Source organism: Rhincodon typus, chromosome 5 (genome assembly GCF_021869965.1).
Source record: "Rhincodon typus isolate 14 chromosome 5, sRhiTyp1.1, whole genome shotgun sequence".
NCBI lineage: Eukaryota > Metazoa > Chordata > Chondrichthyes > Orectolobiformes > Rhincodontidae > Rhincodon > Rhincodon typus.
In genome coordinates, this window is record NC_063336.1 from 60,095,343 (window position 1) to 60,107,984 (window position 12,642).

The following is a 12,642-nucleotide window of genomic DNA, read 5'->3' on the forward strand; positions in this document are numbered from 1 at the left end:
ACACTAGTGACTGAATAACAAATTTCTTATTTACAGCCAAAAATTCTATCCCTACATCCCTCTCTTCTGCAAGATCCAAAACCCAAATCTTCACACATATTTGCCTCAGCATCTACTTTACTGCTTACAATTCCGAAAAATGATTTAGATTTTTCCCTATACCAAAGGTGCTGAATAATTACAAATTGCTGTTGTCTCTAACTCCTGCAAAGTGGTTGAAAATACACAAACGTGGTTTCAAAATATTGCAATTTTCTTTTAAATTGTTAAAAAAAAAAGTATCTGCTTATTGGGAAAAATAATCAGCCATTGAAGCTTTAAATGATAAAACATTTAAACATTCAAGAACTCACCTTTCTTGTGGAACTGCAAACCAATACTCTGGTTGTTTTCCCCTCTTCACAGATTGATGCATAGTAGTCAAGTTATATGATACAAATGACTTTCGCATAGGTTTACCAACCTTAATGCAGAGGAACATAGGTGGTTTCTTACTCTTCTCCTGTTTTGATGGAAGCATGTCTGAAAATATTTAAAAATGAGCATTGGAAGATCTAATCCTATTGATATAAATAGACTGTTGAAATTAGAAAGAGTTAATGAAATTATGATTAGTAAATCAAATAACTCTGGCTTCTAATTACCCTTTGCCCCAATTTCACTAGACTCCCCAAAAACATATCTCCTTGTCAAAAATTCTGATCATCTCTCTTATTATCTCCTCCTTCAGTATGACATTTGCTTCCTCTTGCATCTCACTGAAATCGCTTGGGCTGCCTTCTACAATGAATGTACCATACAATTACAAGCTTCCATCATTAGAAAATCTGATAAAGTTGATCGAATTCTGAAAAACTTTGATCAGGCAAATATCAAAAACTATTACTACCGTTCAGGTATTGTTAAATCTCTGACATCAAAATGATGGCCAATTAAATTATTCTGGCTGTGTCGGCTCTTTGTAATTCAAGGATAAGTAAATGGACAGTGAAAAGAGCAAGTGGAGCAATGAGATTAGTTTAAGACTGCACAGGCACAGTGGCCTGAACCTCTTTCTTAAGGAAAGCATTCTATGTTTCAACCTGTCTTTGTTGAAATAAAATTCCCCTAACTTTTCCTCTCACTCTCTGATCATTTTAATTTAATGAATCTTCATCACAGAATCTCTAACCAAAGAAATAGTCTTTCATTATTTGCCTTATTGAGACATTCAGAAAATTACAAAAAGCTTTGAAAACACATTTTAGCTGATCAGCTCTGGCAGTTAAGAGAAATATCTCAACCCTCTCCTCAGACATACAACTTACCAGGGAAAAGTAAGTGTATTTGCTCAGTGGTCTACATTCCACAAGGGTACACCCAAATACTGCACACAGTACTCTGTTGTTCCCTAATCATTGCCATGCAAAAATGTATAATTACTGCTTGATTCTTGTATTCTATTCTCTAAAATTATGAAACCCAAAACACTGGTGACCTTTATTGTGCCTTTATTATAACAGCGTAAAAGATCATTATCTAATCGATTATGTCATTGTACGCATCTCTTTTCAAAAGGAAGTGGGTAAATATTTTAAAAGATAATTACAGATTTGTTTCCATCACTATTTCTGATTGGACATTAGATGTTCCACTAACCAACTGCACAAATACTCTTAACTTTGATACGTTGATGGTGAATTTATATCCTCTAGTTACCAAGTTGGTGACCAGTGAAAAAGCAAGTTGCAAGATGGAATCAGTTTAGAGAGAGATTTGTAGGTTAAGTAAGCAGGCAAAAAGTTGGCAAATAAAAATGTGGAAAAATGTAAAGTTGTTCATTTTGGAAAGAAGAACAAAAGAACAGTGTGTTATTCAAATGGAGATTAAAACTGCAGAACGCTGCAACACAAAAAGGATTTGGGGGAGCTTTTACATGAAACATAGGAAGCTAGCATACTGGTGCAAGCAAGTAGTCAGGAAAGATAATGAAATTTTGGTTCCTGTATCAACTGGGTTGGAGTATAAGAGTAGGAAAGTCTTATTTCTACTGTTCAAGGTGCTGGTGAGACAACATCTGCAGTACTGAGAGTAATTCTGGTCGCCTTATTTAAGGAAAGATATTATTTCATTGGAGGCAGCTCAAAGAAGGTTCACTGGGATTGTTTTATGGAGCAAAGGCTAAACAGTTGGGACCCTACTCACTGGAGTTTAGAAGAATAAGAGATGATCTTGTTTAAATATACGATTCTTATAGGGCTTTATAGGGTAAATGCTGAGAGGATGTTTGCTCTCATGGGAGAGTCTAGGACCAGAGTGCATTGTCTCAGAGTAAAGGGCACCAATAAACACTAATGTGAGGAGGAGTTTCTTCTCTCAGTTGAGTGCCTTTGGAGCCTTTTGCCTCAGAGGGCTTTGGGGGCAGAGTTCCAGTGTGTACATGTAAAGCTGAAGTAGATAAACTCTTGATCAGTCAGGGAATTGAGGGTTATGTGGTAATAGGCCAGAATAGTAAACATCAGAATGTTAGATTAACCACAATTGTATTGAGTGGTGGTGTAGGCTCAAGGGACTGAATTGTCTGCTCCTGATCTTATTTCTTACAGTCTTTCATAAATTTTGAACATACTCTTAATCATTTCTAAACCTCTTTACGTAGCTGTACACTTACATTCAAAGAACTATGCATTTGCACCCTTAGCACCTCTGTTCCTCCAGTCCCTTCTGCATCATTCCTTAGCATCCCACCAAAAATGTATCTCACATCAATTTTACATAGTGCAATTGACACTTGGTGTCAAGGACTAATTGGTCTATATCTTACCAATATATTTAAGAATGCTCAATGGTTTGCCACCAGAAATGGTGGCAGAAACAGAAACTGTTGACTAGTTTTTAAAAGGAAAAGGAAAACATATTTAGGGAAAAAATGTTAACAGGATGGGAGGAAAGCCCAGGATTGGAACTAAATGTAAGGTCATCCACAGTCAACTGACAGAAGCATAATGAGCCAGATAACAGTGTAAAATACTGTGATTATATATGGTTCAATGAGAAGTGAAACATTTGCTATTTACCTTCAATTGGTCCTTTAAGTTTGTTAAAGAAAGCTTGTATTTCTGATTGACAACCAGCTTCAAAATTATCTTCCTCAATTACTTCCTTCAGAGCAGATTTTGTCATTTCATTGTTATTTCGATGAACGCCAGATGAATAAACTTGCACCGAGGGAGTTCTACTCCCTTTAGTCAAGTCATTTTCTAGGTTGATCCCTTTGTTTTTATCAGTTGTAAGGTCATTACTATTACAGATAACTTCATTGTTCACAGAACTAACCTCATCTAAAGGAGCACCTACCATTCTAGTTGGGCTTTCAAAAGAATGGATGCACATTTTTGACAATTGCCCAGTCAAAGTTTTTTGAAACATGGTTTGTTGTTCATTGCAATCACTAATTTTCACAAGTAAGTCAGGTTTCTTACTTTCCAGTGTTTCAGACAAATGTGTTGATTTCTCTTCAGTAGTTGAATCCTTTCTGTGATATCCTTTGTCTTGCAGGTCAGAGTCCACAGAACTGACTTTCGACAGCTTATTTTTAGCAACTTCCCGACAAATAACATCATTAGAAGCAGCAGCACTTTCCTCATCAACTGGGGATGATGCAAGTTCTGTAAATACTTCATCAGATGCATCTTCAACTTTTTTTTGGACAGGATAACAGTTCTCCAAAGAATCACGTGTCTTCAACTCATGAGCTTTATTGATACCTTTGAAACGATTGAATGGATTTAGGTCCTTCTCAGCAGATAGATCGTCCCAATCTCCAGGCCTATACAGAGGAGAGAGATCCTTTGGTACATCACTGTCAGGATAAATGATGTATGCACATGGAATGTTAAACCAAAATTAAAAAAAAAACACAAAAATATCAAACAAAATTTAAAATCTTGAAATGAAAGAAGTAAATGAGGAAAATAACTTAAAATTATTCAAACAAAATGCAGTACAAAAGGTTACAAGATGGATAATATACATATTATCTTCAAATCCCTGAACTCTGATTATGACTTAAAGATGCGAAACCAGAGCAACATGGCAAAGCAAAATCAGAACTGGCTACTTTATCTAAAAAGTCTGCACAGAAAGCAATTATTGTAGATGAAGTAAATAGTTTTTATTCCTCAATTTTATTTTGAAATAACAGTTAAACTATTTTAGTTCCAGTCCTCCTAGTTCAGTCAATCTCTTTTGCTATGTCATTTAAGTTTTTTACTTTCAACATTCATTCCCTTCATCACCAATGCAGTGGCAGTGTGTACTATCTACAACATGCACCACAGCAACTCATCCAAGTTCCTTCAACCGTACCTTCCAAATCCATGAACGCTCCCACTAGAATGACAAGATTGATAGATGCATGGGAACACCACTCCGACAAGTTTCCCTCCAAGCCACACACTTCCCTCACTTGGAAATACATTGTCATTCGTTCACTGTCACTGGGTCAAAAAACCTGGAACTGCCTGTCTAACAGCACTATGGGTGTCCCTACACCTCAAAGATTACAGCAGTTCACGAAGGCAGCTCTCTAGGGCTCACCCACTTTCTTCCCTCCTGCAACAGCGATAGGGTTCCCCTTGTCCTTACCAACCATCCCACCAGCATCCATATTGAGAAGATCATTAGCCGCCATTTCCGCCAATTCCAGGGAGATGCCACCACCAGACACACATTCCCCTCCCTTCCATTGTCCGCCTTCCGCAAGGACCGTTCCCTCCAGACACCCTGGTTCACTCTTCCTTCACTCCCAACAACCCCCACAGTCCCACGGCACCTTCCCCTGCAACCGCTGAAGGTGTAACACTTGTCCATTTACCTCCTCCCTGCTCAGTATCCAAGGGCCCAAACACTTTACCTGCACTTCCTAGAATCTAGTCTACTGCATTTGCTGCTCACAATGGGGTCTCCTCTACACTGGGGAAATCGAAGTGTAGACTGGGTGACCATTTCGCAGAACATCTATATTTTGCCCGTAAAAAAGACCCTGAACTTCCAGTTGCCTGCCACTTTAACACACCACCCTGTACCCTTGCCAACATCTCTGTCTCAGGTTTATTGCAGTGTTCCAGCAAAGTTCAGCACAAGTTGGAAGAACAACACCTCATTTTTCACCTGGGGACCCTGCAGTCCTCTGGACTCAATATCGAGTTCAATAATTTTAAGGCCTGAACTCTCTCATGTCCTAGCCCCCTACCCCATACACCAGGCCTTGTTATCACATAGCCTGCTATTACACATCACCCATTGTTAGCCACTAACAGTCTCCATTAACAGCTATTCACCCTCCAAGCCAGATCATTATCAACTAAGTTCTGCGAAAGGATCACTGGACCCAAAACATTAAACCCTGATTTTTCTTCATGGATGTCGCTAGACCTGCTGAACTTTTCCAGCAACTTCTGTTTTTGGGTCAGCTCCCTAGGGCAATTAGGAATGGACAACAAATGCTGGCTTAGCCAGTGATGCTCATACCCTGTGAACAAATGATATTTTTGAACTACTATTTTTACCAAATTTCAGGCTGTTTGACAAGAGCATATTTCATTCAAAACTGCAATTTTACTATTAAATGTAGTTGTGTACAAGGAAAAGGCAAAGTGATTTCCAAAGTAGAAATAATTTTTATAAAAAAAACACTTACGATGGAAGTGCATCTTTAATCTTCATGTGCGAGATATCAGGGTATAAAGCAATGGATATGACTTCTTCCATGGGGCAAATGAGTCCATATTCCTCACAACCATTCTCTATGACAAGGGAATCGGACTTGTGTGGGTCAAACATTATGTTGTTTGGAGTGACAATCATAACTCCTCCCACTACACCCTGATGGTAAAAACAGCACATGTAACAACACCATGGACAGTATACAACCAAAAACTGCAACTAAACAGAGATTCAGTTTTACCTTGTTTAAAAGATACAGTGCTTTCTACTGCAACTTATTACACACTGTAATGATGTGAGGGTGTCACAAGTTCTTTCTCCCAAAATTCTAACATTAACTGAAATGAAAACTTGCATTTACATAGCATCTCACCAAGTCTTTCAAAGGACTTGGAATAAAATGTAATACTTTGCTGTGCAAGGAATGTAATGTTAGTACAGCAAGATCCTAAAAGCAGCAATGGCATGAATGACCAGCTGATCAATTTTTGTGGCAATGGCAGAGGAAAGAATGCAGATCGAGATACCAAAAAGATTCTGCTCTTTTTCAACTTTATTTATTTTGAATGTGCACAGCCTCGTCAGTGGTTAGACAGTATTCTTTAACCTTGCCTTAAAAGTTTAGTCTGTGGAATGCCTTATACGTTTAGACTGCATCACAGCTAGATGTTTTTGGCAACCCCACTGATATTGGATGGCTGGAGAGGCCTCAGCCAGTCTGAAATGGTTCAAAAAGGACCCACTGTCACCATGGGGGATCAAAGCCAGATTGGGAAGTAGTTGGGTCTCTGAGGAGTGCGATTTCTGGAGGATGATTTCTCCTACCATAGATTCTCAGCTGTTACACCTCAGCATGATGTATTTAACAATATGGGTTGGCATGATGGAAGGCACACTGCTTGTGGGAAGTAGAGAGAGATTTTTTGGGTATTTTAACTAATATTTTTTGTCATTCTTTACATTCTAAATTATAAAAGAATCTTGGATCATTGTGAAGGAATTTTTACCATGGGTAAATTCAATAAGGAGTCTGAAAATGTTATTATATTTTCCTGATCCAAATCTGCATTTGTACAAAACACATGAAAAAGTTCAGGAGAGGCAAGAAGAAAGTTAAAATGAACTGGTCTGATGACTAGAACTTTGCTTTCTTCCCGCAGATGCTGCCAGATCTGTTGAAATTCACCAGCAATTTCTGTTTTGTCGCACTTGCTAAACATTAATTTCAGTCATTCAATGGTCAGATTTTCAGTTCTTCCCAAATCCATATACTTATTCAGAGTATGTGGAAGAATCAAAAATGATGACAATTCAATTTTTTCAAAGCAATGACTATAGTTACCTCGCCATCTGTTATGTATCTGCAGTTCATTTTCAAAAACTTCTCAGTAAGTGGTTCATCATCTTCTGAACCTGAAGACATTACTCTTGTGATAGACTGTGAACGCACTGGTGAGGAGAAGAAATTCCCGGGAGTTATCTTTCTTGCAAAATCAGCATCCTGCAAAGGTTAGATTAGTCAATTAATCATGCAAGTAAAGGCTAATATGAAAATCTCAACTAAGATGACTTAATAATTGAGATGACATTTCTATAGTTTGTTAAACATTTACAGTTAAAATATTCAGGTTGAAGAGGGTGTACAGATAATTTATTATTTCTAGAACAAGTATCCATTAACAACTTGAATACTCACTGGAAGTTTATCATACTCAGCATCAGATGAAGGTGGAGTAAGAGGGCTGTCACAGTCTGGTGAATTTTCTGCACCATGTGAAGAACGTGAATCTGGTACATATAAAATCTGAAAGGTATTGGGGACAGTTAAAACTTAAACAACATCAAAAAATATATCAAACATTAAAATAATGGTGGGGAAGCTTTTACAAAGTTACCAAAGCCATACCTGACCAGGAACAACAACACGACTGAAAAGCCTGTTGATCTGAACAAGTTCATTTGGAGTAACATCAAATTTCAAAGCTATGGTATTCAGTGTATCTTGAGAGTCAGCCTACAATGTTAAACAAAATTGCATGTGTCATACTACAGTGGCAATGCTCCAGAACATCTCTTACACATTGTCTCACATTTCCCTTACAATGTCCGTCAATTTCTTTTCCAATAAACTGCGACAGAGTTAGGGTACCTGATTTATTTGAATATTAAAATAATTATATATATATTACAAATCAGGAATTAAATTTTTACCGTGTATTTAGTGGTTCCTGTTGGCTTCTGAACAACCATTTTCCTCTCCTTCTCATTGTTTATTGGACTGTCACCTTTTAAAAATAGCAGAAAGTATCAAAACAAATTTTATTTAAACATTGTTAAATATTGCTAATTTTATATCAGCACTTCATTTGTTCAAATTTTTAAAGAAATAATTCGAAATGGTTTACAAAACAGTACCCTACAGATCAGATCTCTTCAAGGTATATCTACTGCTGTTTTCTTGGAACCAGCAGAAAATTGCCAATTAACTTGCAGGAACTGGATTATAGTTTGCATACCTTCATTTACAAAGCTAAAAACACTGAATGAGTTGTCTAATATGTATGCAAGTTAAAAATATATAGGCAGGATTTACAGCCAGTAAACTCATTTCAAGAAAGAGTATAATTTTGAAATTATATGCATGATTATCAAGTGAAAAGCACTTTAATATTAATTATTTTTATATTTAACTTCCAAAATTATAATTCCATTTAATGATTCTGCTGCAAATGAAACAATCATGTTAATAAGTTCTCACCATATTACTTCTGAAATAAATCTGTATTCCATTACAAATTTTAGATTATTGTCACGTGATAGCGTTCGGTACCATTCACAACCATTCATACGATTGCATACATCAAGACCTTGACAAGATTCAGATTTAGACTGATAAATGGCAAGTAAAATTTGTGCCACACAAACACCAGGAAATTAGCATCTCCAATCAGTATGATGAACTATGGGATTTTGTATGTATTTCTATTTTGTGGGATGTCTTTTGTAAGACCAAAGTGAATTGGGAGTATCCTGAAAGAGGGTTACACTGATTTTCTGAATATGACACCATTAAGTTTTAGGAAAAGCACACTCAATCCAAGATAGCTATGGGGTAAAAAGCGAAGATGCAAAAAGGTAAACAGAAGACTAATTACAGTAGTGTGTGTTTCAGCTTGTCTTTATGTCGACAGTTGAGAATACAAAATTCCTGTGTATGACTCTTCACAAATGGATCAATTTTCTGGCATTTCAGAATAGATCCTGATATTGAAGTAGGTCTTTGAGAATATAATAAACTGTGTCACTTTGTGTGGTATACAGTTAGAAACAGAGAGCTGAAGACAGAAACAGCAAGGATTTGTGGATTAGACAAGATCCACTGCAGCTGGTTCAGGCTTTGCAGAGCCAAACAGATCACTTAAAAGGGTGGACTGAAAAGTGGAAGAAACATCTTAAGCTTTGAGGCACTGCCTAAGATTATGAAGATTATGTAAAAGGGTCAGAGACAGGACTCACTGAGAATTCTGTGCCACCAGAACTATTGTGACCCAGGTGACAGACATGGTTCACAGACTGCACCTTGTCAGTGGTGACCAGGTCTAGGAACTTCAGACAGGATTCAGCTGCTAATGAATGCCACTCAAGGGCTGAAACAATTAAGTGGAATTGAGAGAACCTATATTAATGGAGATAGAATTGAGAAACAGATTGCAAGTAATTGCTCATTTTCAGGAAGTAAGGTTTGTAACTATGTGCAACATATCTTTTATTTCATTGATTACCTAAAGTTTAATTTAAGTTTTACTTAAAATATCCTTGCCTGTAAATTGATCTTTAAATTTTGTTAATTTTAATTGATTTGTTACAATAACAGTCCGGAAAATGAAATGGTTCATTGGTTCTCTTTCCATTGGTGTCATGGGGATTCTTTTCTTTTAAAATTTATCAGTTTCCAAGGGGATTAAGACATTAGTCAGAATCTAACCAACTTTCTTTGACATTCATGAGTATCATTATCTATCCAGGGATCATTACTGACCAGAAACTTAAATACTAAGGAACAACAACACGGAATATCTTCATAATTTTGAACTCCAAACACAAAATTATGAGAAAGGCAAACACTGATGGTGATAAAAACTACAGATTTACAATCTTGTGAAATTTGACAAGTACATAACTCATCTCAAAAGCATCATTCCCACCAAGATTTGTAGTAAAAACCTGTTTTGACTCATTCAAAATTTGATTATTTAGTTTAAAATCAATGCCCTACGTAGTACAAAACAGTTTCCAAATCACAAGCAAAAAATACACGAACTGTTACATGCTTTATTTAATTTGTCAGTAATTTTGTTCTTGCAAACTTTTTTTTCCTCCTTATTCATTAACAGCATTTATTGTCCATTCCTAACTGCCCTCTACAGTCAACTATATTGCTGTGGGTCTGGAGTCACATGTAGGCCAGACCAGGTAAGGAGGGCAGTTTCCTTCCCTAAAGGACATTAGTGAACCAGGTGGGGTTTTCTGACAATCGACAATGGATTCATGGTCATCATTAGATTCTTAATTCCAGTTATTTTATTGAATTCAAATTCCACCATGGTGGTGGGATTCGAACCTGGGTCCCCAGAATGTTATCCGGGTCTCTGGATCAACAGTCCAGCGATAATACCACTAGGCCATTGCCTCCCCTACCGGCATTCAGGCCTGAACTCCTGCATCCAAAGACCTTGGCCATCCAAAATATGATTAGTTACAAAATAAGCCTATGATGTGTGCCACAAAGGGAAGACTCAAAGATGGCCCACAAGGGTAACGGGTCTGTGGACATTTTATGCATAATTAATGAAAACCAATGTATGTTCCCACAGTTAAATCTTTCTTTGAAGGAAGTAAGCAGAGTTAGAAGTTATTCAATGATAGAGTTAAGTCCTGCACAGCAGGGAACATGGATGATGGACGTGAATTTGTTGGGCCATTAAGTTAGGATGCAAGTGCAGGGTCCAAAAGTTAACTAGGTGGCAGATATGGAGTAGATCCAGTGCTAAAAAGAAGGGGACCAGAACCAGGTTTCTTCAAGTGGCAGGGGAGGCCTGGATGTAGGTGGATAGAGGGTAGTCAGAAAGAGTCAAATGTTTGATGAAATAGGTGAAGGCTGAAATGAGTCTCTTACAGGATGAAACTTGGTAAGATCCTGCCTCTCCTTCCAAGAGCTACTGCGCAATACTGTATTAACTCAAAAAATGTTTCTTGGTCAAAGTACAAGAAAGGCTAAGAATATCCATAAAGCTGCACTTCATCAAAGGCCACAACCTTCAAGATAAGATTATGAACTAAAAGGGAGATGGAATAAAAACAGTACAACATAGGAATCCTTTCACATATTTCTAACACTTGAGTTGCATTCACTATACAAAGACAAGGTTCTTAACTATGATCAATAGGGACTAGGGTTTACCCAGGGGTAATATTTCGAGGTTTTATATAATACTTGTGGCTGATGTGTCCTCATACCCATTGTAACTGAAAAAGTTGCAGACTTTTACGCTGGGGTTTGATACAAATGCATACAATTAGATAAAAACACTAAAACAAACATTCACCATTCATTGCCTCCATCCTCATTCAAAAACTCTTGGCTCTTAAAGAACAAAAAAGTTATTCTTCACCTCAGACTAATGTTATGTAAGTAATCTTGGAATTAATTTAAAAGTCAAAGACCCGAACATATCAAATGGATCATACATAAGAACTTATCGTGCATACGTGCTTAAAATTTCAGACTTCTGTCGATAAGAGAAACTGCAAGTGGCCTTCAACTCTTTACCAAATCAGCCGGATTAACACTCAACAAACATGCCAATCATTAACAAAAGCAAACTTTGGCAGAAATTTCATCATACCATTTGGATTGAAAGCTGAATGTCATTTTATAGCAGTCGTTCTGAACTAGATCAGAGTACAAGTTTTGATCAATGCTTGCTCCTTTAAAAATACAGTGGTCCCAAGTGGTGGTGTGGACAAATGACATGGCTTACAATGTTGCACACAAAATATCAAACAATAAACAGGCAAGCTCTGACTATAAAATCATATAAATTCAACTGCACTACTAACTTTCAATTTTGCATCCCTTTCTGCTTTTGTTACAAAAACAGGCAGACATTATTGGGTTTGACATACCTGTGGAAGCTCCCACTCATCATTATAGCAAAATTCCATCATGGATCTCCATTAGGTAGAGATTCTGCAAATATCTTGGCCCACAGATTTACAAGAATGAACAGTTCTCCAAAAAGAAACTAAAGACTAATCCACAAATGCATTGTGTTGCTACATTTACATAAAAATGAAAAAAGCCAGTGGTACCTTATTTGTGCACAGCAGTAAAACCTGGGGGTACTTTGAGGTTGGATCCCCAACATTCATACTTTGGCCTGAAGTCTATCAGAACGGGTGACTGACATTCTGCTCTCAACATAAAAGAAATTGTCCCAAGTGCAGTTTGTGCACTTGCAGTACCGTGGTCAATGTGCTTGCAAACAGTGCTGTTTGAGCCCTGCGGGTTCCACCGCTATTCAGAACAGACAGCTTGACTGTTGATTGTGAGGACGATGACATCAGGGCCTATTAAATTTGCCTGGAAACTCCATGATTCCTGAGACAGGGGGAAAGAGAGAAAGAAAGGGTGGAGAATGAAACACAAAGTGGGGAGAGAGAGAAAAAAAAACTGAAAGGAGAGTGGAGAGTGAAACACAACTGGGAAATGGAGATATAGGGTGATGATGGCCACGATAGGAGGGGGAAGTGTGGAAGACATGAATAAATTGAGGGGGCAAAACAGAAAGCAACAACCTACTGTAAAGGGGATACACATTAAGATAAAACAAAAAAACCTGCAGATGTTCAAGATATAGAACAAAAACAGAAATT

General features: G+C 37.4%; 1 protein-coding gene across 2 annotated transcripts; it reads right to left on the reverse strand.

Moving 5' to 3' along the window:
• Nucleotides 1–349: 349 nt before the first annotated feature.
• On the reverse strand, nucleotides 350–12,351 carry LOC109931893 (nuclear receptor coactivator 7). Of its 2 annotated transcripts, none has more exons than XM_048597209.1 (8): nucleotides 12,079–12,351; nucleotides 7,918–7,991; nucleotides 7,613–7,720; nucleotides 7,403–7,510; nucleotides 7,049–7,207; nucleotides 5,681–5,865; nucleotides 3,057–3,808; nucleotides 350–522 (listed from the first exon to the last, which is right to left on the reverse strand). In XM_048597209.1, the coding sequence occupies exons 2-8, from the start codon at nucleotides 7,954–7,956 to the stop codon at nucleotides 350–352; spliced, it is 1,524 nt and encodes a 507-aa protein (XP_048453166.1). In that variant the 5' UTR covers nucleotides 7,957–7,991; nucleotides 12,079–12,351. The 2 variants fall into 2 exon arrangements, with proteins under 2 accessions (XP_048453166.1, XP_048453165.1); XM_048597208.1 differs by having other exon boundaries at nucleotides 3,057–3,841; nucleotides 12,079–12,350.
• Nucleotides 12,352–12,642: the final 291 nt, after the last annotated feature.